The sequence below is a fragment of the Myotis davidii genome, unplaced genomic scaffold, assembly GCF_000327345.1.
Source record: "Myotis davidii unplaced genomic scaffold, ASM32734v1 scaffold415, whole genome shotgun sequence".
Classification (NCBI taxonomy): Eukaryota; Metazoa; Chordata; class Mammalia; order Chiroptera; family Vespertilionidae; genus Myotis; species Myotis davidii.
The window spans coordinates 5,115,484-5,138,837 of NW_006287951.1; the positions used below are offsets into that span (position 1 = coordinate 5,115,484).

The 23,354-nt window shown below is 38.2% G+C and overlaps 2 protein-coding genes across 4 annotated transcripts in view; one reads left to right on the forward strand and one right to left on the reverse strand.

Annotated features, from left to right (window-relative positions):
- Window positions 1–220: 220 nt before the first annotated feature.
- Window positions 221–6,586, forward strand: FAIM (Fas apoptotic inhibitory molecule). 3 transcript variants are annotated; one of them, XM_015561394.1, is made up of 5 exons: window positions 221–413; window positions 1,768–1,900; window positions 2,252–2,480; window positions 4,290–4,339; window positions 6,130–6,586. In XM_015561394.1, exons 1-5 carry the CDS (start codon window positions 370–372, stop codon window positions 6,277–6,279), a joined length of 606 nt encoding a protein of 201 aa, XP_015416880.1. In that variant the 5' UTR covers window positions 221–369; the 3' UTR covers window positions 6,280–6,586. The 3 variants fall into 3 exon arrangements, with proteins under 3 accessions (XP_015416880.1, XP_015416882.1, XP_015416881.1); XM_015561396.1 differs by lacking the exon at window positions 221–413 and adding an exon at window positions 1,549–1,638; XM_015561395.1 differs by lacking the exon at window positions 221–413 and adding an exon at window positions 1,554–1,656.
- Window positions 6,587–13,996: 7,410 nt separating this feature from the next.
- The window catches only part of PIK3CB (phosphatidylinositol-4,5-bisphosphate 3-kinase catalytic subunit beta), a 107,680-nt gene continuing 98,322 nt past the window's right edge, over window positions 13,997–23,354 (reverse strand). The window contains 5 exon segments of the mRNA XM_015561362.1: window positions 13,997–14,321; window positions 14,916–15,048; window positions 16,380–16,525; window positions 20,179–20,302; window positions 21,656–21,823. Of these exon segments, the coding sequence (XP_015416848.1) occupies window positions 14,184–14,321; window positions 14,916–15,048; window positions 16,380–16,525; window positions 20,179–20,302; window positions 21,656–21,823 (709 nt within the window). The 3' untranslated portion in view covers window positions 13,997–14,183.

Consider the following 23,354-nt stretch of genomic DNA (forward strand, 5'->3'; position numbering starts at 1 on the left):
CTCCTTCTGCCTCAATTTGAGAAGCACGGGACCCAGGGGACCCCTAGGTCTCTTGATGCTCTGACGTGGTATAACCCTTGACATAAACTAGAGTTTATTCTCTAGTTTTAGGAAATTATAAAGCCATACCACAGAAAAATATGATGAACCGATTTCAATGACTTAACTTCTTTCCCTGAAAATTAGAGATTGCAATTCTATTGTATGTAAAAGCTGTTTCATCAGACACTTCATTCCATTTTAAGAAATGGATTGCAAAATTAGAAAAGCCCTTTTGCAGATGTCATCTTCGTTGCTCTCAATCTTTCTTGCCTGCAATTCTGTTTTCTTTCCTGGCTGCTAATTGGATTAAAGACTGTTTTGCCAACCATGGCATCTGGAGATGAGAGTCCTATCTTTGAAGATGACGAAAGGTAAATATCTTGCATTGCCATCAAACTAGCTTCTGAAACTTTCAGGATTGTTGTAGTCACTCAGAAGAGTTATTTATCCGGGCTAATTGTTAAAGGACACATTGTGTACAATTGCAGAATGCATGGTTTGCTTTTCTATGAGGTGAAGGAGGGTAGTAAACACCCGGCACGAGGGTGGGCACCACTAACGTGGCATCCTTTATGGGACCTGGATGTAAGATCTTCAAATCCCTCTCAGCACACAGTTCTTGGCAATCACTTCAAGATGACATAAAACCCATCCAGTAGCTCTGATTTAGAGCACGCGGAGGAGATGAGAGGGAATGAAGGGTCGGTCGTAGGTAAGAGAACAGCCTCTTGAGCCAGAGTCCTAAGTTTAAATCCCATCCCACTTCCTGTCCTTGTGACCTTAGACAAGCCCTTAGCCGCTCTGAGCCTCAGTTCCTCGCCTTTAAAACAGGGATAATGATAGTGCCCATCCATGATGAGGATTCTATGAGTTAACACGTGTAAAGCTCTTAGAACAGTGACTGGCACACAGAAACACTTCACTGGTAGCGATGATCATTAAGGCTGTCATGTTACTTCTCTCAAAGCTAAAAACCTCTATCAATATAATATTGTATATGTCATGTACATAGGAAACGTGTTTTATATTAAAATATTTATATTTGTTTTATATTAAAGTGTGTTTAAATTATGCCAGAAACTCCTGACTAAATAAAATCCTTTATTTTTTTTAAATAAGATTTTCTTTTTCCTTTTAAAAAAAATAAGATTTCCTATAGCAATGACAAGAGTTACTATTTTCCGTAACATTTTAACCTTTATTATAGGACATTTCTTCCATGGCGTCTCTTTTTCTCAGTCTTACTTTAGTAAATTAAAAAGTGTTTTTGTTAAAATTAATTCTTAGTCACTGGTTTAAGTATGAAAGGTTTGTAGAATTCTTCTTTTGGAATGATTGGATCTGGTAAAAAAAACAAAACAAAAAACACCCAACAAAATACTGTACTCTGCTCTTCAATGAGGGGAGGGAGAAAGAGAGACTTCTTACTGACCTTTCCAAGCATTATTCTGTAGCCTAGCTTAGAATACTGTCATAGATTCTTAATCCTATTAATGTTAAGGTGACTTTGTTTAGAATTACCTGACTGTATACCCATGAGAATACTTTCATCGTAAAGGAAGAGTGCATAAGAGGGAGAAGATAGTTACATGTACTATGAGTGAGATTTCTTAGGCAATATCGCTTTAATATTTTGTAATTTTATGGGTTTTAAAAATCTGTTATTTTCATCTTGGAAGGATTGGTTGGCTGTCCTATTATAATTGCAGTATTTTATTTCCTTAGCCCTCCGGATAGCCTGGTAAAAATGACAGATCTTGTCGCCGTTTGGGATGTGGCTTTGAGTGATGGAGTTCATAGGATTGAATTTGAACATGGGACCACCTCCGGCAAACGAGTGGTATATGTGGATGGGAAGGTAGGAAAAAAGCGTGTTACTTTGTAAATATGGTAAACAGAGAAGATTTAATTTGTTAATGTAGATTCTTCACATGTGAACTCGGGCTTTTCTCTTTCTAAAGTGCTTATCTTTATATTTTGGCCTGTATCATTTTGCTGTACAAAGCTATTGAACCATAGTTAAGGAATTCATAGACTATAATATCTAATATTTAAATGTCAAGTGCCTTTAGAGTCTAAAACCTTTGCATCACAATTAATATTACATCTAACTATGTAGCATTATCATTTGCTCACTTTAATTATATTATTCCTAACATTACATTTTCTTCCATTTGTGTGTTTTCAACTTTTCTATTTTATTACTTAGGAAGAGATAAGAAAAGAATGGATGTTCAAATTAGTGGGCAAAGAAACCTTCTGTGTTGGAGCTGCAAAGACAAAAGCAACCATAAATATAGATGCTGTCAGTGGTTTTGCTTATGAATATACTCTGGAAATTAATGGGAAAAGTCTTAAGAAGTATATGGAGAACAGATCAAAAACCACCAGCACTTGGGTATTACATTTGGATGGTGAAGACTTGAGGGTTGTGTTGGGTAAGTGACTGCTGTCACTGCAGAATTGATTGGCTTTTTATAATGGCTGTTTAATTACTTTCTCTAACTGTCCAGCTCTTTTATGGGAGCTTTTTTTTTCTTTTAAATCTTCATTGTTGAAAGTATTACATATGTTCCCTTTTACCCCAGTGTCCTCCTCCCCTCCCCCCCAGGCCTTTTATTGTCTGAGTCTATGGGTTATGCATATAGGCATATAAGTTCATTGGTTAATCTCCCCTGACCTACTACCCCCCGCCCCGCCACCGCCCCCGCCACGGGAGCTTTGAATAGGTGTATTTTTAATGTGTTCTGTGTGAATAAACTATTCATTTAATTGATTTATATATAAAATATGAGAGCCATTGTTTATAGTAATGGATTTGAGGAGTATAAACTTAGATTTTAAAAAAGAAATATTGGGCTCTGACTGCGTAGCTCACTTGGTTAGAGCATCGTCCTGATGCACCAAGGTTATGCGTTCCACCCTTGGATGGGGCACATACAAGAGTCAACCAATGAATGCATAAATAAGTACGACAACAAATTGACGTTTCTTTCTCTTCCATCCTCTCTCTCTAAAATCACTATATAACATTTTAAATAAATAAAAAGAAATATTGATATGGGCACTTGCTGTTATTCGATATTTCACTTTAAAAGCATGTCTAAAAGCAGTTGGAAATTTAAGATTCTCCGGTGAGAAGGGAATTTTTCTTTAGGTGGCAGTAGGGTTAGGCCTGCAGCAGATAAAACTGTTGAGTACAGATAAAAGTAGATTAAAAAAAATAAAAGGTCCTAGCCGGGTGACTCAATTGGTTGGAGCGTGGTCCTGTACACCAAAAGGCTGGGGTTCAATTCTCAGTCAGGGCACATTCCCGCATTGCAGGTTCGATCTCAGGTCAGGGTGAGTATGGGAGGCAACTGAACAATGTTTCTCTCTCACGTTGATATTTCTCTCTCTCTCTCTCTCTCAGGTGTATTTTTGCTTGAATTTTCTCTTTTGTCAGCACTTAGCACAGTCCACCAGGTATACTTATATTTTTTCTTATGATCCAGTAATTTTTCCCTAAAGGGAAAACATTACAAAAATGAAGAGAGATTGTTGCACTATCCATTAAGAAATTTAAGGCTAAGTTTCTAACCCTTTAGAACTTTATCCTGTCTGTTCTGTATGAACTCTGTGGCAGCCCTTTATAGTGGTCTTTTTTTAATCCTTACCCGAGGACATTTTCACAGATTTTTTTAGAGAGAGAGGATGGGAGAGAGAGAAACATCCATCAGGTACCTCCTGTACTCACTCGATCGGGGACTGGACTTGCAACCTAGGCATGTGCCCTGACTGGGAATTGAACTTGTGACCTTTCAGTGTATGACACAACTCTCCAACGAACTGAGCCACACTGCCCAGGGCTTGGTGGTCTTTTTATGCCATCTTCCAGTTGAGTCAGTGTGAGAGGCAGGGGTAATCATCTAGTCACTGATACTAAAGGACTTTTCTTGTGGAAAAGTCCCTCCTCACATTCACTTGTATGCATCTTCCTTTGAAGATTGTGCTTCATATTTACTTTTGAGTTTAACAAGTCTTCATCAATTTGCATTGGGTTCATGATTTTCTCTTAAAAGTTTGTTTTGTTTCATTTTGCTTTTGTCTGTGAAGAAAATAATCCGTTTCTTCAAATTTAGAACCAATTCAAAGTTGTGAAGTTAATGGACTTTTGGGAATCCAGTGTATCAAACCTTTCTAAAAATTATAGAGTTAACTTTATCTTGAAATCATATATTATAATTTTTAATTTGTTACTTTTACAGAAAAAGACACTATGGATGTATGGTGCAATGGTAAAAAAATGGAGACAGCGGTAAGTTGCCCTTTTGATCATTCGCACCATGTGTGTAAGTTATGAATCTGACACATTGTCAAGAAGCTACTTAAAGGAATTATGTTACTAAAGCATTGCCCTGCCCTCTGAATTGATCTTTACAGAAGCATGACTTAAAAGACATTTTTCAAGGCTCAATATAAAGAAGAGTGGAAACACATTGCACTCCAGGTCCAGACCTGCTCACTTAGGAGGTGTTCAGTACACCCTCCTAAGAGCTCTTGACCACATTCTTCTCAGAGCTAGGAAAGCGCTTCTTCCTGACGCACCTGTGCTCTCTCGGGTTCGATAACATTAGCTGTGGGTCTTTGCTCTGTCTGCTTTGGCTGCCAGGAAGCTCACAGCCAACTTTTAAGTCTGACTGGAGTTTCTTTGCTTTCTGGGGTAATTCATTCTTATCCTCTATTCCTCCTCTTCTTCCTTCCTTCCTTCCTACTTGACCCCTATTTTTTTATTCCAGATCAGTACTATTCAGTATGAGGCACAGACATGAGCTTTGAGTGTAACTTTTCTTTTTTAAATATATTTTTGATTTCAGAGAGGAAGGGAGAGGGAGAGAGAGATAGAAACATCAGAGAGTATCACTGACCGGCTGCCTCTTGCGCACCCCCAACTGGGGTTTGAGCTCGCAACCCAGGCATGTGCCCTTTGCTGGAATCGAACCCTTCAGTCCGCAGGCCAACGCTCTATCCATTGAGCCAAACCAGCTGGGGCATAACTTTTCTATTATCTATAATGTTTTAAGGTGAAATTTATTTTATAATACATTTGATTTAAATCAGTCTATCAAAATAGGATTATTTAACATGCAATCAATAGAAACAGTTTTTAGTGCGTTATTTCACATTCTTTGTTTCATACTAAGTATTCCAAATCCGGTGTATATTTTACACTGAAAACAGCCTATCTCATTCCAGACTCAACACATTTCAAGTGCTCGATTTTGCTACATATGGCTAGTGGCTACTGTATAGGACAGAGCAAGTCTAGATCTAGTAGTGTTTGTTATCTCACTTCACACCCTGAGGAGTCAGATCTTCAGAGTGGTTAAGAACACTCCATCCCTTGCTGACTAGGGTCTTTAGCAAGTTGTTTACTCTGTGCCTCACTTTCCTCATCTATAAAATGAGGACAATAGTATTTCTGTCAGGGTTCTTGTGAGGATGCAATAAAATAATGCATGTGCACTGTTCTTGGTATAGAGTAAGTAACTAATAAGTGTTTTCTATCATGTTTATCTTTTTTACTTTTGAAAATATTCTGTATGTCGGCATAGTACATATTATATACACAGAGACATGAGGTGCATGGTTTTATTTTTTTCCGAAACTTAAGATTCTTAGATTGTAGAGAGCTAAGAAACTTTCAATTCATAGCAAAATGTAAAAGCACCTAAATACTAGTTTCTAACGTTGCAAAGCTTAACATTTACCATGTACTTCATTTTACATCCTTTTAGATGGTGTTAGTGCTCTAGACCAGTGATGGCGAACCTTTTGAGCTCGGCGTGGCATCATTTTGAAAAACCCTAACTTAACTCTGGTGCCGTGTCACATATAGAAATTTTTTGATATTTGCAACCGTTGTAAAACAAAGGTTTATATTTTTGATATTTATTTTATATATTTAAATGCCATTTAACAAAGAAAAATCAACCAAAAAAATGAGTTTGCGTGTCACCTCTGACACGCGTGTCATAGGTTCGCCATCACTGCTCTAGACAAAGGTAAGTGTTTCTGAACTCTAATTTCTCCTTCTCTTTGGCCTAGGGTGAGTTTGTCGATGATGGGACTGAAACTCACTTCAGTGTTGGGAACCACGACTGTTACATAAAGGCTGTCAGTAGTGGGAAGCGGAGAGAAGGAATTATTCACTCTCTCATTGTGGATAACAGGGAAATCCCAGAGATTCTTGAATGACTTCATGTTCATGAACATTAATCTTAAGAAGTAACAATCAGGACTTTTACATTACTGTGGTAATTAAATATGTTCAATATGTACTTCTCAGTACATTTGATCTGCCATGTTTTTATTTTTTTAGTTACTTGAAACTGTAATGTTCCAAGAGTCAGGGAAAAAAATTATATACAATTAAAAAAACCTGCAATTTATTTTGTAAATAATGTAAAAATGTTTCAAAGCCAAATGGAAAATAAGATATGGACCAAAATCACTAATGTTTTACAAAAGGACCTTTTACTATAATAAACATAATAAAATAAAATTGGTGCTGCTTGATTGTGTTTCTAAAAATGGATGTCTTCATGTATTTCTCACTTGTGCATATGAGACAGGACAACTTGAATGGGCGTACAGAAATAACCAACAGTAGAAACAGACTCACAGGAGCTACAGATTGAGAGTTCACTAGATGTAGAGCTATGTTTAAAATGTTCAAGGTAATAAAAGACAACTCAGAGAAGTGCAGAGAGAACAGGAAAAATTTTTGAAAAAATATAGCAGAATTAAAAAATGAAAGCTGGTATAATGATATTAATATCAGTTAAAGTACACTTTAAGGCAAAAAAGAATTACTAGAGATACATAACACTTTAAAATAATTTTTAAATAGTTCAATTCACCAGGGATATAAATCATCTCTAAATTTGTTTTTTTCAATCTTCATTCTTACTGACTTTATCTTGGGGATGCAAATTTGGCTTTAAGACTGGCTCTGAGCCATAGTCGGGAAACCTGCCTTACACATCTGCATTTCCCCCTCCTTTCTACTTTCAGACAAGTCAGCTGCAAGAAAAGAGTGTGTTTTTCTTATAGGACCTTACTAAAATCCACTAGAAGACTCCACCACCAACATCCCAATATTTTTTATTAAGTCCTAGAGCGCTAGCCTCTGTGAACATGTGGTCAAAATCCCGAGATAACACAGGTACCTTTCAACCTGCTTGTTTTGCTGCTATGGAACAATGATGACAATTTCCTAACTAGACTCGTGTGTGTGTGTGTGTGTGTGTGTGTGTGTGTCGGGGGCGGGGGGATGGTGGGGGATTGCGGGGAGGTCCTCACTGCTCCTCATGTACCTCAGCTCACATTCCCCATTTTAGGACTGGCAACTTGCAATATCCCACTTTTGGGAACCAACTTATGTCTTCATTGGTGGTCATTAGTCATATTGGGCTGCTATGACAAAATTCTATAGACAGTGTGGATGAAACAAGACATACATTTCTCACAGTTCTGAAGATTGAGAAGTCTAAGATCAAGATAATGACTGATTTGGCTCCCCAGTGAGAGCCCGCCTCCTCGCTTGCAGAGAGCTGCCTTCTCACTGGGTCCTCACATGGCAGAGAGCAATCATCTTTAAATTTGTATGTACCTGGTAATATTGCCTCAAACTCTATAAAACAAAAATTGACATAACTAGAATAGGCAAATCCAAAATCATAGTGGGATATTTTAACTTATCTCGCTCATAAATGCTAGGTAAAAACTCAGTAAAGATAAGTACACTTAAACAGTAACACAATTAGCAGACTTGATCTAATGAACATAAAACGATCTAATAATTGAAGAATATGGATTTTTTACATGCATACTGAACATTTATAATACTTGACCATAGCGTGAGTCATAAAAACAAGTCCCACAAAATTTCAAAGAACTGAAATCATACAGAAGATGTTCTCTGAATGCCATGCAACCTAGAAATCAACAAAACGGTAATAAAATCCACGAGTATCTGAAAATTAATAAGCATACTTCTAAATAAGCAGTAGGCCATGGAGAAACCAACATGGAAATTAGAAAATATTTTGTTCTGAATGGTAATGAAGACTTCATATCAAAACTTATGAGATGCAGATAAGGATTATTATAAAGATTGCTATTGATCAGCTAAGCAAACATACAATTGAAGGAGAGGAATAACAGCAAAATAAATACAAATAGAAGGAAGGAAATAAAGGAGAATTTAAAAACATACAACAAGATAAAAAAGCAGAAAGCTGATTCTTTGTAAAGCTCAATGCAACTGGAAAACCTCTACTGAGACCAATTCAGAAAATAAAGAAGGCACTAACCAATACCAAGACTGAAAAAGACATCATTATGAATCCACTGAACTCAAAACATTATAAAAATAAATTTGAAAATGTAGATGAAATGGACACATTCCTAGGAAATTGGAACTCTTTAAGATGAACACAAGATACAAAAATCTGAATATTATTCTAGCTATTAAATAAATCACATCCATATCTCAAAGGAAACATCAGACATAAGATCAATGGCAAAATTCTATCAAACTTTTAAGAAGTAATGTCAATCTTACTTGTGTTACAACATCACAAACATCTTGATAATAAAACCTGACACAGACCTTAAAAAAAAAACTTAAGGGTCAATCCCACTAATGAAAATAGATGCAAAAACCCCAAATGAAATATTGGAAATCAAACCCAGCATTATATAAAAAGGATAATATATTACAATCAAATTGCTCATTCTAGGAATATAAACTTGTTTTAATATTTGCATATCAATCAATATAACTCACCAAATCAGAAAAACTTTATGAACATCTTAATAAAATAGAGAAAAACAATTTGATAAAATTCAACATCCTTTCATGATTTTTAAAAACTTACCATTACCAGTTTATTATAAAGATAATAAATAACATACTGATGAAGGGGGCCACCGGGCAAAGTCTGGATGGGTCCCGAGCGCAGGAGCTCCTGTTCTTTGAGGAGTTGGTGTGCCAACACCTGGGCTGTACATGCGTTTACCAATCCAGAGGCTCCCTTTCATAATTAAAAAAATATATATTTTGGGACTTGAAGTTTACTTCCTTAATCTGGTAAAAGATCCAGTGCCTAGAACAAACACCATACTTAATGTTGAAAACTTTCACCTTTTATTGGAATTCCTAACCAATGCAGAAGGGGAAGAACAAGAAATAAAATGTTGAAGGGAATAGAAAGAAGAAATAAAGCTGCAATTATCTGTAGATGATTTATGTGAAATTAAAATAATTTTTATAAATAGGATTAATAAGAATGTTTAGTAAGTCTGGTAAATACACCAATTGTATTTTTATTGATTGCTCTGAAATTTTAAAATTTTATTAAATCACATATTGTTGGATTCTATCTCCAGAGTTTCTGATTTAGTAGGTCTAGTGTGAGGCTCAAGAATTTGCAGTTCTAATCAGTTTCTAAGTGAAGCTAACTAATATTCCTGGTCAGGGGACCACTCTTCCAAAACTACTGCGATATTTTAGCAAAAATGAAAATTAAATGCCCAGGAATCCAGCAAAAGACATACAAGCCTATACATAGAAAACTATAAATCATTATGGATATAAATTAAAGAGGATCTAAATAAAGGATACTACAGATTAGAAGTCAATATTCTGAAGATGTCAATTTGCCTCAACCTAACCTACAATTTAATGCAATCCCATTCAAAATTTTCATAGGTTTCTTTTGGTGAATATCAGTTAGCAGATTCTGAAATATGTATGAAAGCATGATCAATAATTATAACTAAAGAACTTACACTTAAGACAAACTCCCTGGATATGCATACTGGTTCCTTCTTTGGACACATTCAGTTTTCTCATCTGTGAAGTGGAGAAGAACAATTATACCTATCATATAAGCCAGTTATAAGGATTGAATATAAATAGTTTAGATATGTGCCTCAAACACACTAAGTGGTAGGTATGAGTTTGATAAAATAAAAATAGGGAGATGAAATCTACTGGGATCTTCTAAAGTCCAGAAGCAGACTTGTATATATGGGCATTTGTTTTTTGACAAAGGTGGATCTATAGAACAGTGGGGAAAGATTACTTTTCCAATAGAAAATACTGGGACAACTTCATGCCCATATGGGGAAAAACAAATTTTGATTCCCACTTCACACTATATATAAAAAGCAATTTCAAACAGATTATAGCTCTGAATGAAATAGGTAAAAAGTAAAGCCTTTAGCATAATCCAGGGGAATACCTACCTTGGGATAAAGGAAGATTTCTTAAATACTACATAAGAAATATTAACCATAAAGGGAAATAATGATAAATTTGACATTAAAATTAAGATCATGTTAAAAGAAACCATTACAAAAATGAGAAAGTCACACAATGAGTAGAAAACATTTCCAACACACATGACTGATAAAGGGCTTGTATATGAAATAGACAAGATTTGCTGTTGACCAAAGCACTTAACAGCCAAGGCACTGGGTAGCCAGCCCCCATGCAAATTATATATATCCTATATAATAAAACCCTATTAGGCAAATCGACCGAGCAGCAGAATGACCCGTTGCTATGATGCACACTGACCACCAGGGGACAGACGCTCAATGCAGGAGCTGCCCCCAGTGGTCAGAGCTCTCCCACAGGGGGAGTGCCACTCAGCCAGAAGTTGGGCTCACGGCTGGTGAGTGCAGTGGTAGCGGGAGCCTTTTGAAGCAGGCGGACATCCCCCGAGGGGTCCCGACTGCAAGAGGGTGCTGGCTGGGCTGAGGGACCCCTCACCCCCCACCCCCCGCCAGTGCACAAATGTCATGCAGCGGGCCTCTAGTGTATGTATGTATATGTGTGTGTGTGTATAAGATACTGGGACAACTTCGTGTCCATATGGGAAAAAACAAAATTTGATTCCCACTTCACATTATATATAATTATGTATAATAAAAGCATAAGATGCAAATTGTCCCCTTGACCAGGAGTTTGACCAGGGGGCAGGGCTGGCAGGGGGAAGGGAGGGAGGCCCCAGCTGACAAATTTTGTGCACTGGGCTTCTAGTATATATATAATTTCACATAACAAAAACCAAAAAGATTTTAAAAATCCATCCTACACCTAAGCGACAGGAGGTAACCAAATAAATAGACAAAGGACTGAAGCAGGCATTTCACAAAGGAGAAAATCCAAATGATTGATGTTCAGATCCTACCTGGATCCCTGAGAAGAGGTGCTGTATTCTGGAGAAGGGGAAAGAAATAATTGCTGGGCGTGTTACTGCCCATGAACCCTGCTTTATCTCACCTTCATATGCTTTCTGCCTAGTTTGCTCTTCCTATCTGTCCTCAAAGACTTAGCTTTTCTAAGGAGCCCCAGCTCCAGCCCCCTCCTAAGAGCTGCCCATCTCCAATAGTCAGGGTCCCATGGCATGGGTACCTATCTGCTCTCCACTTGGTCCAAGGACTAATCTTTCATCTTCCGTAGAAGGGTGACCCCTACATTCAACTGCCTGGCTGAAGTTTGGTGCTGTATTAGGAGACAGGATAGAGCTCTCAGCGAAGTGGCCTTTACGAGGGGGAAGCAGGGAAAGAAATGAGCTTGCCTGAGTGAGGAGCAGTTATTTCCAGTTCCATTTTACAAACTAGGAAGCTCAGACCCTGAGAAATAAATACCTTACTCAAGGGTCAAAGAGGCATAGCTGGATTGCAAACATTGGCGCCTGCAGCCCAGGGTCTCCTAACGACATGAGGACAATACTCAAGAATCGCTTGTTCAACAAAGTCATCCTTTGTGTTCCCAGACAGATGCTGTCCTCAAGTATGGAAATGCACAGGGTCTCCTAAGCCTCGTTTTGGGGAAGTACCCAAAGGAGAGGGAGCTACGTGTGTTGGGGTAAGATTTGACCAGAGCATTTACCAGCCAAGGCACTGGGTAACCAGCCCCATGCAAAAAAGCCTGTCCTGCAGCTCAGACCCCAACCCATCCCAGAGGCTAGCTATCCTCTGCCTCATCCTTCCTCCTCTCTGGCTCAGCCAGAGGCCCCGAGAATCAGACATGCAATTCAGCAAGTATGTAGGGAGCACCTATTAGTTACTAGTATGCTTAGCAGCTACTGAGGGCTCCTGTCCCAGTGTCCTGGCACCTTTAGGGGCGTACAGTATGAAACAAGCCATTCTGGACTCAGGTCCAGCACTCTCTGGAGAGGTCATTTCCCTTTTTTTGCTCTTAAAGACATTCACATTCACTGACCGAGGAGACCCCTCTGGAAACAGTGGTGCCCATTTCTGCCAGGCAATGTTCACCATCCTCCAAACCCCTGGCTTGCAATCTGCTGCATGTAAGGATGGACTGATACCAGACAAAAATCCCTGAACAAACCATCCTTCTACAGTCCTATTCCTGGAACTCTGAGTCTAGACCAGCCCTGGTACTATTGAGAGATCAACCCCCATTCTCCGCTGAGTTATTTCCAAGAAACTGTGACCTGCTCTGAGCATCTGCCGGTAGAAGAGAGTGCCAAAGTGGTACGGCTTGGCCTTGGCCTGGGTACCAAGTAACTGAAGAGGCCTTCCAGACCTCGGGCACCTCCCAAAGATAGGGAAACCTGATGAGGGCACCCTTTTGCCTCAAGCTCCCACCTGAGTCCAGAGGCCTCCCATAGTACTAACGGGATAGGGAAGCAAGGAGGGAAGTCAGGGAAGAGACCGTGTGCCTTACAATTCCTGAGGTTGGTTTGTCTTGGCTTGACTGTTTCTTCAGAGCCCCAGTGCCAAGGTCCAAAGGCCTGTCTGCCCATAAAGAGGAGGCCCACACACCCCAAGAGCAGCCGAAACCAGCTCACACATTTATTTGACAGAAAACATGAAGGAAGACAACAAAATTAAACAATCTTTAATGAAATTCCTATAGAAAACTCAGTCACAGGGCAAATACTCAGTTTTCTTTCCCGTGTCATTGAGGATTGGAGGTCCCAATAGTCTTTGGAGAAAAAGCAGTAGTTTTGCTGAATGTTGCCAGAACTCAGAAAGAGCATCCATTTACACATTCAAACCAGTAGTTCCTATTGCACATATTAACAACATTATTTGCCGTCTAGCACCCTAAACATATGGTACCTCAACAAATAAATTAAAGAATTCCATGTGGCATGAAACCATTTCATTTTCAACTAATAGCCTTAAAAAAATCACATCTTTATAAGTTTTAATAAATACAGTAAGAACAGCTGGCATTTTACTAAAATACTGAATTTTAGGTCTGAAGTTTATTTCATAAGAGTGTCCTTTTCATTTGCTTTCTGTCTTGGATACATTTGCTCAAGTATTATGCTCTATGAAGTGAACTCTTTCACAGATACAGTAAAATCTGTATTAATGTGTGCCTCAGTACAGAAGCAGCTGGAAGAACTGGATCACATAATTAACTAAAAAGTAACTTAGGGAAATGTTCCGCTTTCTGTAAAACAGAGGCTGAAGGAAAACAAAGAAACATCTTTTTATACAGAACTCTCTCTAGAAATTTTATAAATATATAGGCAGCAAATATATTATATTTGCCTCACCAGTAGATTTTCAGCAAGTCTGGCCGGGATGATGCTATCACGATAGATAAATATCAACAAAAGAATTAATGTTCCCACAGGTTTAAAAGATTTCTTTTGAAAAATAATCATAATTTCATATTATATTATAATTTGTAGTTTACACAATTTAAAAAGGAAGAAAGATACCGTTTTTTAAGCCTCATTTGGAAATTAAGAACAGCCACCAGTCCCCAGGTGTGAATAAGTTGGCTGAGTGATAACACTTGGTCACAATTCATAAAAGAAGTATTTACACCTTTCTGGAAAAAGTACCAAATAATGAAAATAAAATTTAAAAAGACAAAAAACAATCTCTAGTAGCATTCCTTGGCTTGATTCGTGTTGAATCGTGGAAGCATACAAAAAGCAGAGGGTGATCATTGGGGATTGTTCAGATTAGGTTCAGTTGATGCATGTTCTTAATTTAACTGAGATTCAGAATTTCATTCCCTTTATAAAATCTCTGGCCAGGTCATGTTCAATTTAGTGCAAGTGCAAAATGAAAATGAAACAGAAGGCTGATCGTTAGGATCGGTAGTCCTTCCGCACCGTGTGGGCCATCCAGTTCACCTTCGTGGTCCAGCTCTCCCTGAGCGCCTCGTCAAATTTTTGCTTAAATTGCTTGAGGGCTTCTTCTTCACTCTTCCCTAAGGCAAGTGAGTCCTGAAAATAGAAGGGAAAAAATCAGAATCAGATTTTATACATGCTCCAGTGACATGCCAATGTCTGCAGGGAGCTTACCTGGCCATGCCACCCCAGCCAACATGAAGTTGGCGCCTCATATTTTTATTTTTATATTTACTGTTGACAGTATTACAGATGCCCCCATGCCCCCGCTTTCTCACCTCCACCCAGCCCCCACCCACCCCAGGCCTTCACCTCACTACTGGTCTGTGTCTGTGGGCTATGCATACATGTTCTTTGGTTAATCTCTTCCCATCCCTCCCACCGCCTTCCCTCTGAAATCTATCAGTCTGGCCCATGCACCCATGCCTCTGGACCTACTGTTTTTATTTAAATGCCGTTTGCAGCAGGGAGCACGAACACCAAGGTAGGGTGATAATATGACCTCTGCCAACGGGTTTTTGAAGAAGAAATGAATTTATGATTACTGCAAGACAGCTACTCAAGTGTTTGTCACTACCACTCCTGGTAAGAACTCTCTCACTGAACATGACTTTGTTCCATTCCCTTGAACATCTGAATGAAATAGGCAGGTATACTTGAACTCCGATATACACAGAAAGGGGTTTATACCTTAAGATACTGTATATCCTTGACTGATGTGAGCTCAGGAAGCCCTGCAGTCAGCATCAGTGCAAAGAGAGTGATGAAGAGATTGCCGTGCCGTCGTAAGATCAGATAGGCATCCTCACAACACTGGCGGAACCTTTGGTTGATGCAGCAAATCACAAGAGCGTGATGTTAGATTAGAGGGGGAGACCGCAAATTTAGTACAGGAAACAACAGAGCCATAGCTAGGCTTTCCACAAGAGCTGAACATTTTCTACTGAATTAATTAATGGTTTTGCTTCTTTGAAAACTGTGCCAGAACTAAAATTTACATAAAATAAATCAAGCTCTCTAAAATCACACATATCTCCTTCCTTTTTAAAAATTTTTAAAAATTGATTTCCAAGAGGAAGGAGAGGGATAGAGAAATAGAAACATCAATGATGAGAAAGAATCACTGATCGGCTGCCTCCTGCACACACCACACTGGGAATCGAGCCCACAACCCGGGCATGAGCCCTGACTGGGAATTTGAATGGGCAACGTCTTGGTTCCTGAGCCACGCTGGCCAGGCCACACATATCTTTTTCAAAACCAAAACCAAACAGAAATTCTATGATAAAAGGCAACAAAAAACTTAATTTAGGCTTTTAAATTCTATGAGGCCAAAAAAAAAGAAAGGTTATAAAACAAAGTGATAATTATAATCCATGAGGATTTCTGAACATACTTCTAGATTTGTGGCCTGATTCCAGAGATTAATTTCTTTAATGTCCCCAAAATCAATGTCAATGCTTTTGCATTGGGCCTCCCTGTCATCTTGCCATCTTTCTTGCTCCTCAAGATGGTCATTCAAGAGGACCATCCAAACTTAATTTTTCCAAAGAAAAAAATGGACCCAGAGGTATATTCTGCAGAAACCCAGGCAGAACTAGAAATGATAATAGCAATTATTTGGTAAGGTTATAATATGAGTTGGTCACATCATAGAACATACCTCTAATCATCAAAATAGCCCTGAAATTTAATTATTTTTGTATCCATTTTAAAATGAAGAAACAAAGACAGGAAGACAAGTTATGTGCTGGGAAACATACAAGGAGTGAGGAATAGATCAGAGATTACAAAGTCTACCCCTGAACCCTGGCTCCCGTTCTATATTCCACACTGAATGACAGCCAAGTGCCTGTCCTCAGCATCTCACTCTCAAATGTCTGAACAGTTTCAGAGCATTTTCTAAGACAGGAAAAGGTGGTATACTATTAGAATAAAACACAGTAACTTATTTCAGATTTGTAGCACTGCTTCTCTTCTCTGAATATATCTGAACTACAACCTGGATCTAAAAGGCAAATCCCCCCACAAATCTCCTATTAGCAGACTGAGTATTTCCCAGACCTAAATACTGCTCAGCAAAGCAATGCAAGTCCCGCTGGTCAGAGGAGAAAACGTTAGGTGTGTTTACCTTAACACGAGGTCAACACTCACCGGCCAAACTTTTCTGTGTTTCCTGTTTTTCCTTGTTGAATCACATGAATGAAATCATAGGTAAGAATAAAAGGCACTCGCTCCCTTTTAATGCCAAATTTAGACTTAAAATTTCCAAGAATATGTCCAAAGTCAATGTGGAAGAGCTGGAAAACAAATGGGGTTTCATTTCCCTTGTTTTTCTTGTGGTTCTAAATAGAAAGGCAAGATCTCAGCAGTCCTATATCCACAGGCACTACACCCACCCTCAGCTGAGCCCTCTCTTTCCACAGCCTTCTTGGGAAGAGAGCATGTCTAACATTTGTAGGTCTTTTATATTCAATAATAACTGACAGTAAAATGCATATACCCCGTGAGGAAGGCAAATCTTTAAAAGGCAAAAATATATCCAAAATAAAAAACATGTCTGATTTTTTAAAAACCAAATAGTTCTACATACAGAACTATTTCTATAGTTCTATATGTAGAAACATAACAAAGAGAGTATATTCTTGCCCCAGTAGCTCCCTCACCATCTTGAGTGCTACTACTTAGTGGAAACATCTCCCCACTTTCACCCATTTTTCCTGATATCTGCCTCCATTTTTCTAAATAGTATGTTTATACTTATTTTTTACTTCCTAATTTTGGATTACTATTCTTATTATGGAAGGTAAAGATTTAGTCCTCTTATATTATGTAATGCTACACAACTTGGAACATTATATCATAACTTCTGATCAAATTAATATTCAATGTTTATACTGTTCAACAACTTAAATGCATTTCAAAGCTAAGCCATGTGGGTACTGGAATACTAGGACTACATTTCTATTTTTGCTCATCTTTTTCCTTGACACAACTTTTTTTTTTAACTTAGCGTTCTATGACCCTACCATTAATTCTTCCCAAAATCTTCTTAAAAATCTAAAAATCATTTTCAAAACACTTTCCCACATGGTCAGGTAATCTAACAGCTCCTTCTGGGCTGGCTGTTCTCTAGGGCTGCTGCACAACCATCAAGCTGGGCTCTCCCTTCAACTCCTGTCCCACTTCACATTCTTGTTTGGTTTAGACCAGAATTTTTTAATATTGGTACTACTGACATTCTGGGCCCAATAATCCTGTGAGAGGTTCTGTCCTGTACACTATAAGATGTTTAGAAGCATTCATGGCCTTTCCCCACTAGATGCCAACAGAATATCACCTCCCCAGTTACAGCAACCAGAAATGTCTTCAGATATTGACAAATGTCTCCTGAGAGCAAAAGCACCCCAATTGAGAACTACTGGCTTATACCCTTGTTTTGGTGGATATCCTTATTCAGATAGCCTCCTTAGGAAAGACGCAGAGGAGATACAGCTTTTGAGACGTTGTATGATTGAAAATGTCTTTATTCCACCTTTATACTTGACTCATAGTCTGATTAGAATGCTAGGTTAGAGCTCGTTTTTCCTAAAAATTATGAAGGTTAACTTCCACTCTTATAGTGTCCAATATTGCTACTGAGAAGCCGTCTTTCTGACTCCAAGTATGTGGCCTGCTGCACCTCTGGGAAGGTTTTAATACCGTCTCTTTATGCCTGGTGCACTGAAATGTCATAGCGAAGGGCCTCAATGAGGGCCTTTTCATCCAATGTCAGGGAACTTTTGTGCTCTGTTGACTGGATATTCATAAACATCAGCTTTAGGAAATGTTTTATATTATTTACTTGGTTTTTCTTCTTTCCGAAACTCCTATTAGGGTAATGGTGGACCTCCCTGGATTGATTCACTATCATTACTGGATCTTCTTTTCTTCTATTTATCAGATGTTTTAGTTCCTTTGGTATATTAAGGAGCAACCGAGAGCATAGTGGCTAAAAAACAGAATCTGAGCCAAATGATCAGGATTTAAATGGTATGTCTGTTGCCTCAATTTTCTCACTGGTAAGTGGTGATTACCCTACCACTAATTCTTTAAGGTTTTCCTGAGGGTTGAAGAAGTTAACTAAAGAACTTAGAACTGTGCCTTCTACAGGTTAAGAGTTCAATAAATATTATCTAATCTTTAGTTTACACTAATTCTATTTTAACTTTTTATTTGTCCCTCTTTTTAATTTCTAAGAATTCTATTTCCTGCTTAACAAAAAACCCGCAGAATCCTATTATTACTTCATAGGTGCAATGCTCCTTTTGTTTTGATATTTTAATCATCTTTTTTTTTTTACTATAGTTATTCTGTTTTCCCAGTTTTTTTTTCACCCCTTGTTTGTTTTGGTCTATTTTTTATGTGGAGGCTTCCCTCAAATTTCTGCTAATGGTTGGCCAACCATTCATATTGAACAATGAGTTGCTAAAAAGTTGAATGAAAATTCTAAGTACGTGGCAGGACTAATTGGTGGGCTTACTTGCAAAGTGATTGGGGGAGACCTCAATTGCAGGATCTGTAGGACTTTTCACTGGAACCAATCAGAGTCTCTTGAGAAGAATCATCTAGAGCAGTGGTTCTCAACCCTCCTAATGCCGCGACCCTTTAATACAGTTCCTCATGTTGTGGTGACCCCCAATTTCATTGTTACAAATTGAACATAATTAAAGCATAGTGATTAATCACAAAACAATATGTAATTATATATGCGTTTTCCAATGGTCTTAGGCGACCCCTGTGAAAGCGTCGTTTGACCCCCAAAGAGGTCGTGACCAACAGGTTGAGAACCGCTGACCTAGAGTCTTGCTGAGAGTGGAGATATACACACCTAATTGCTCCACATAAAAACTGCCAATCATTCGTGTTTCATCCTCTTCCCCCATCCGCACCTTCTGTAGTGCCTTGTGCATCTGATCCCCAAGCTTTTCTCAGGCTGACAGACTCCCCTATAAGTACACAGGTTTCAATTTTCCTCAGCTATGCTAAGTCATTGCCACTTTTTCCTCATGCTTTCTATCATTCCCAAATCTGCTGATGTCTTTCACCAATGGGGGCCTCTTTTCATATTACTTTTTATGCCTTGGATTTACATATTTCTTATTCCTTACTATCATATTAGAAGTGTCAGAAAGAATAAAGAAAAATTCATGTGTTTAATCCAATTAACTAGAAGTCCTAAGGAATCCTTTCAAGTGTGAACACCAAATCCAACTGTCAAAGCCCAACCTGAATTACCTGAATCTCTCAAAAAAATATTTTTGGGTCCCACCTAGAGCCAGAGTTCAAACAGGAACCTACACATTGTCAATGTGCTTCTCCTGGCAGGGAATTCTAAGGGGGCTAAACTGAAAAAATTATCCCAAATATCTCATCTATGTTGCTTAATTAAAGGAATTAACAAAAAAACGTAAGTCACACTGAAAAAAAATCTTCATTTGAAAACTAACAGATTCTTCATAAATAACCTGGCCTAGTTCCCTGGTTACCCCAGAGTGATATTACTCTTACTCCACTTCTCCCTACTTCTATGTATGACTAGATTGATATCCTAAATGAGAAACTGGGTCAAGCAAATTTAATCTCAACTTTCTTCTTTTTAAGCACTGGTTATCTTATTTAAAGTTAATATATTTTGTACATCATCTCTTCCTTCTACTTTATTTAAAAGAATAGGTCACTTTTAAGTAACCACAATAATTTAAAAAAGTTAAGTAAATTCTCATCACCTAACCCTAAGCAAACAAACCAATGGATACATGAAGCAGATGGTTTGTGAAACAAAGGATAGGAAATCAAAGACAAACACAGGACTCCGAGAATCACTCCAGAATCGGCCTGAGTTTCACAAGAGACTGTGCTGTACGTAAGTAAGCATCCCTGAGGCCCTTGGCAGGCTCTGGGAGCAGCTCACCTGGCCATTTTTCTTTACCATGATGTTGTCACTATGTCTGTCACCAATTCCAAGGACATAAGAAGCTACACAGTAGCCAGCACAGGACAGGGTAAACTCCTCAATGGCTCGGTCCAAGTCATCCCTGAACAAAAGAACAAATACAAGCAACAAACGTTTTTGGTCTCCAAATGAGTGAGATAAGACCCAATCCCACACCTGTTTCCTCTTTAAAAGTTGTGAGAACTGCAACACAGAGCTGCCAAATGCGTATGATCAGAACTTGCTGGCTCAGCCAAGAGAGTGAGGACGGGCATCACAGAAGCAGGACAGAGAGGAGTGAACATGAACAGGCTGACCTAAAGCCATAAGACTGGACTTCAGGCATTCAAATGACCGTGTCCTGGGGTCATGTTTCTGTGAAGATGGCGGCAGGTTCATATGCATAGAAATGAGAGGAGACCAGTAGCTTTTCTGGATAATGCTGGGGCTTTGGAACATTTTGGTCAGTTGTGACCTAACACTAGAATTCCATATTTAAGAGTTAAGTATTGCAGTTCCAATCATTCATATCACTGACCTAAATTAGAATACAAACCCATTAGAGACAAGATCAAAATCTGTAAACTGATATATACAAGAGCTTGGATTTTTGTCAATCAAATTTAACACACTGCATACCACATAGAAATCTCTAAGACATACGCCAGGGACCGCATGTTTTTGGGCAAACTGCACGTTATTTAAATCATCATAATGCACTTTAGGTGTTGTTTTTCAATAATTATAACATTTTTATTTACAAAAACAATTAAACAATTAAAGTTCCTAGTACTTTTTTAACGTATGATACTGCGTAAAACATTTTCCTCTATGAAGAGGGACCAAACAAAATTTACATAAGTATCTAGATTCGCTCCTTTTTCCATGGGTGTGAAAAACGAGAACACTCGTGAGCGGTCCTTAACAGACGGCACGCGAAACACGAGAAAACTCCTGAGTGGTATGAAACGTGTTAAGCCTGATTTCGAGGTCTTCAGCTAAAAATACTTGCAAAGTGTTTTCCTCTCACTGTGTAATTCCTTAATCTCCTATATATGAAGGCTTTCCAATACAATAACCATAAAAAACACAGATACAAGCACTTTATTTTTTAGTGTGGTGAGATCAGTCAACAAACTCATTTACTTCTATTACAAAAATCCATTGAAAACTCACTTAAGCTCACGCATTCACATAATTATAGAAGCTGATAAATATAAACAAAAACTTGTAAGTTCTTTTTAAAATACTTAAATGTTGGAATTTAAGATTTAGATAAAGTAGAATTCCACACTAATCATCGGTAAGACTTTAGTAAGTCCTATTTGTCATTTTGGTCTAACCTGAAATGAAGCAATAAATGCATTACTATTTCCTCTAGGACACTGATGATTCTAATGGGGAGAACAGTTGTTTGGCTGTCTGTTCAGGAAAATAATAAACAAGATAAACTAACCCAGAGTTGTATTCTTTAAGCCAGTTCAGAAGGGCATCTTTATTGAAGGCTGCTGCGGCAGCCACATTGCTACTGTTCAGCTGAATGTCAGCAATTGTTTCAGAGGTGCTCACAACTTCAATGAGGCCCGAGCGATCTCCTGTCGCTAAACAGCCATAAGGCAACATCCTGAAAGGAAAAAGAAAATGGGAATAAAGAGCCACATACATGTGTATATTATCTATTAAATGAAATACTAACAGAGTAAGTTTTTTCTTTTATTTTTAAAAACATTTTGCTACTAATTGATATCCTTGCCATTAGAGTATTGTTATCGCTTGTGGAAAAATATGAGTTCTGTTAGGAAGTAAATCTCTTGGCCAACAGATGGAGTAATTTACTAGTATTCCAATATGCCAGCTAAATATAAAATCTGTTATCTAGTTATTCTGGTGAAATATTCTCTTAATTCGCATAGATGGAGAGAAGTACATCAGATAAAAGTCTTTCATTTTTTACTCTAAATTTTGAGGAAGGAAACAACCCTTAGTGGAGCACCTAAAAGGTAATCATAGCAAGATAAATACTTCATACTGGCTTAGTTAATGGCAATTCCATGTGTCCAGATTCAAGCCCACAACCTTAAGGTCATCTTTTACGCTTTCTCTCATGCCCAACATTTACCTATCGTGAATATGTGTATTGCCTCCATTGTTCCTTCTGCTACCACCCTAGTTCAAGTCACCAGCAACCCTTAATTATTCAACAGTTCCCTAATTAGTCTCCCTGCTTCCACATCATAGTATGCTTTAGATGCAACAGCAACATAATCCACTTAAAATATACTTATAGTATGTCCCTCTCCTGATCAAAATGTGTGCAATGGCTTCCCACCTTACAGTGAAAGCCAAGACAGTTGTCAAACTCAAAAGGCCTTTGATCTACTCCCCCTTTACCTTCCCTAGTATCCTCCCCTGGCTCACTCTGTTCCGACTACACTGGCTTCCTTTCTGTTCCTCAAATACATGAGGCACAATTACTCCCTCATTCCTTTAGAAGTGTTATTTTTTTCTGCCTGGATCATTCTTTCCCAAGATATTTACATGGCTTACTCCCTTGCCTTTTGGAAACCTTTGCTGAAATGTTACCATCTCAGTGAGAAATTCCTGGATCATCCTAGTTAAAATAGCAACACTATCTGTGGTACAATACTTGCTCTCTCTTCCCTGTTTTATTTTCCTCTATAGATCTCAATACTATCCAGTACCCTGTACATTTTATTTATTGGCTTATTGTCTGTCTCCACCCACAGGGTGTAAGTTCCACTGGCAGGGATGCTTTGTTCACTGCAGAATCCTCAGTGCCTGAGAATGTGCCTGGCACGAAGGAGGCACCCAACAAGTATTTTTAATGAATAAACATCTAATAACAAAATCCCTATAATGTAAGTTACCAATATTACACACGAGAAATAAACTGCAAAAAGTCATACATTTAACTAAGTAAAAGATCCAATGCTTAACACTATGTCTACGAGGCTCCCAAACTATCTTTTTAACCTTATATAGTTTCCAATGTCACTGAATGTAAGAAAGAAGCCTGTAAGGCTCCTTTTTGTGCAAAATAATTTTCACCAAATTGATAAGAAGCATTTTGCTTTGATTTGCATTTCTATGATCCCTAGTGAAAATGAAATTTCTCAGCTCTCTTTTAGCCATTT

What these genes read in the sequence shown, in the direction of transcription:
- FAIM (XM_015561394.1), top strand. Translation starts at nt 370, where the DNA reads ATGGCATCTGGAGATGAGAGTCCTATCTTTGAAGATGACGAAAG. An exon ending in ATCTTTGAAGATGACGAAAG is followed by an intron (nt 414 to 1,767) that starts GTAAATATCTTG and finishes TTATTTCCTTAG; the next exon opens with CCCTCCGGATAGCCTGGTAA. An exon ending in TGGTATATGTGGATGGGAAG is followed by an intron (nt 1,901 to 2,251) that starts GTAGGAAAAAAG and finishes TTTATTACTTAG; the next exon opens with GAAGAGATAAGAAAAGAATG.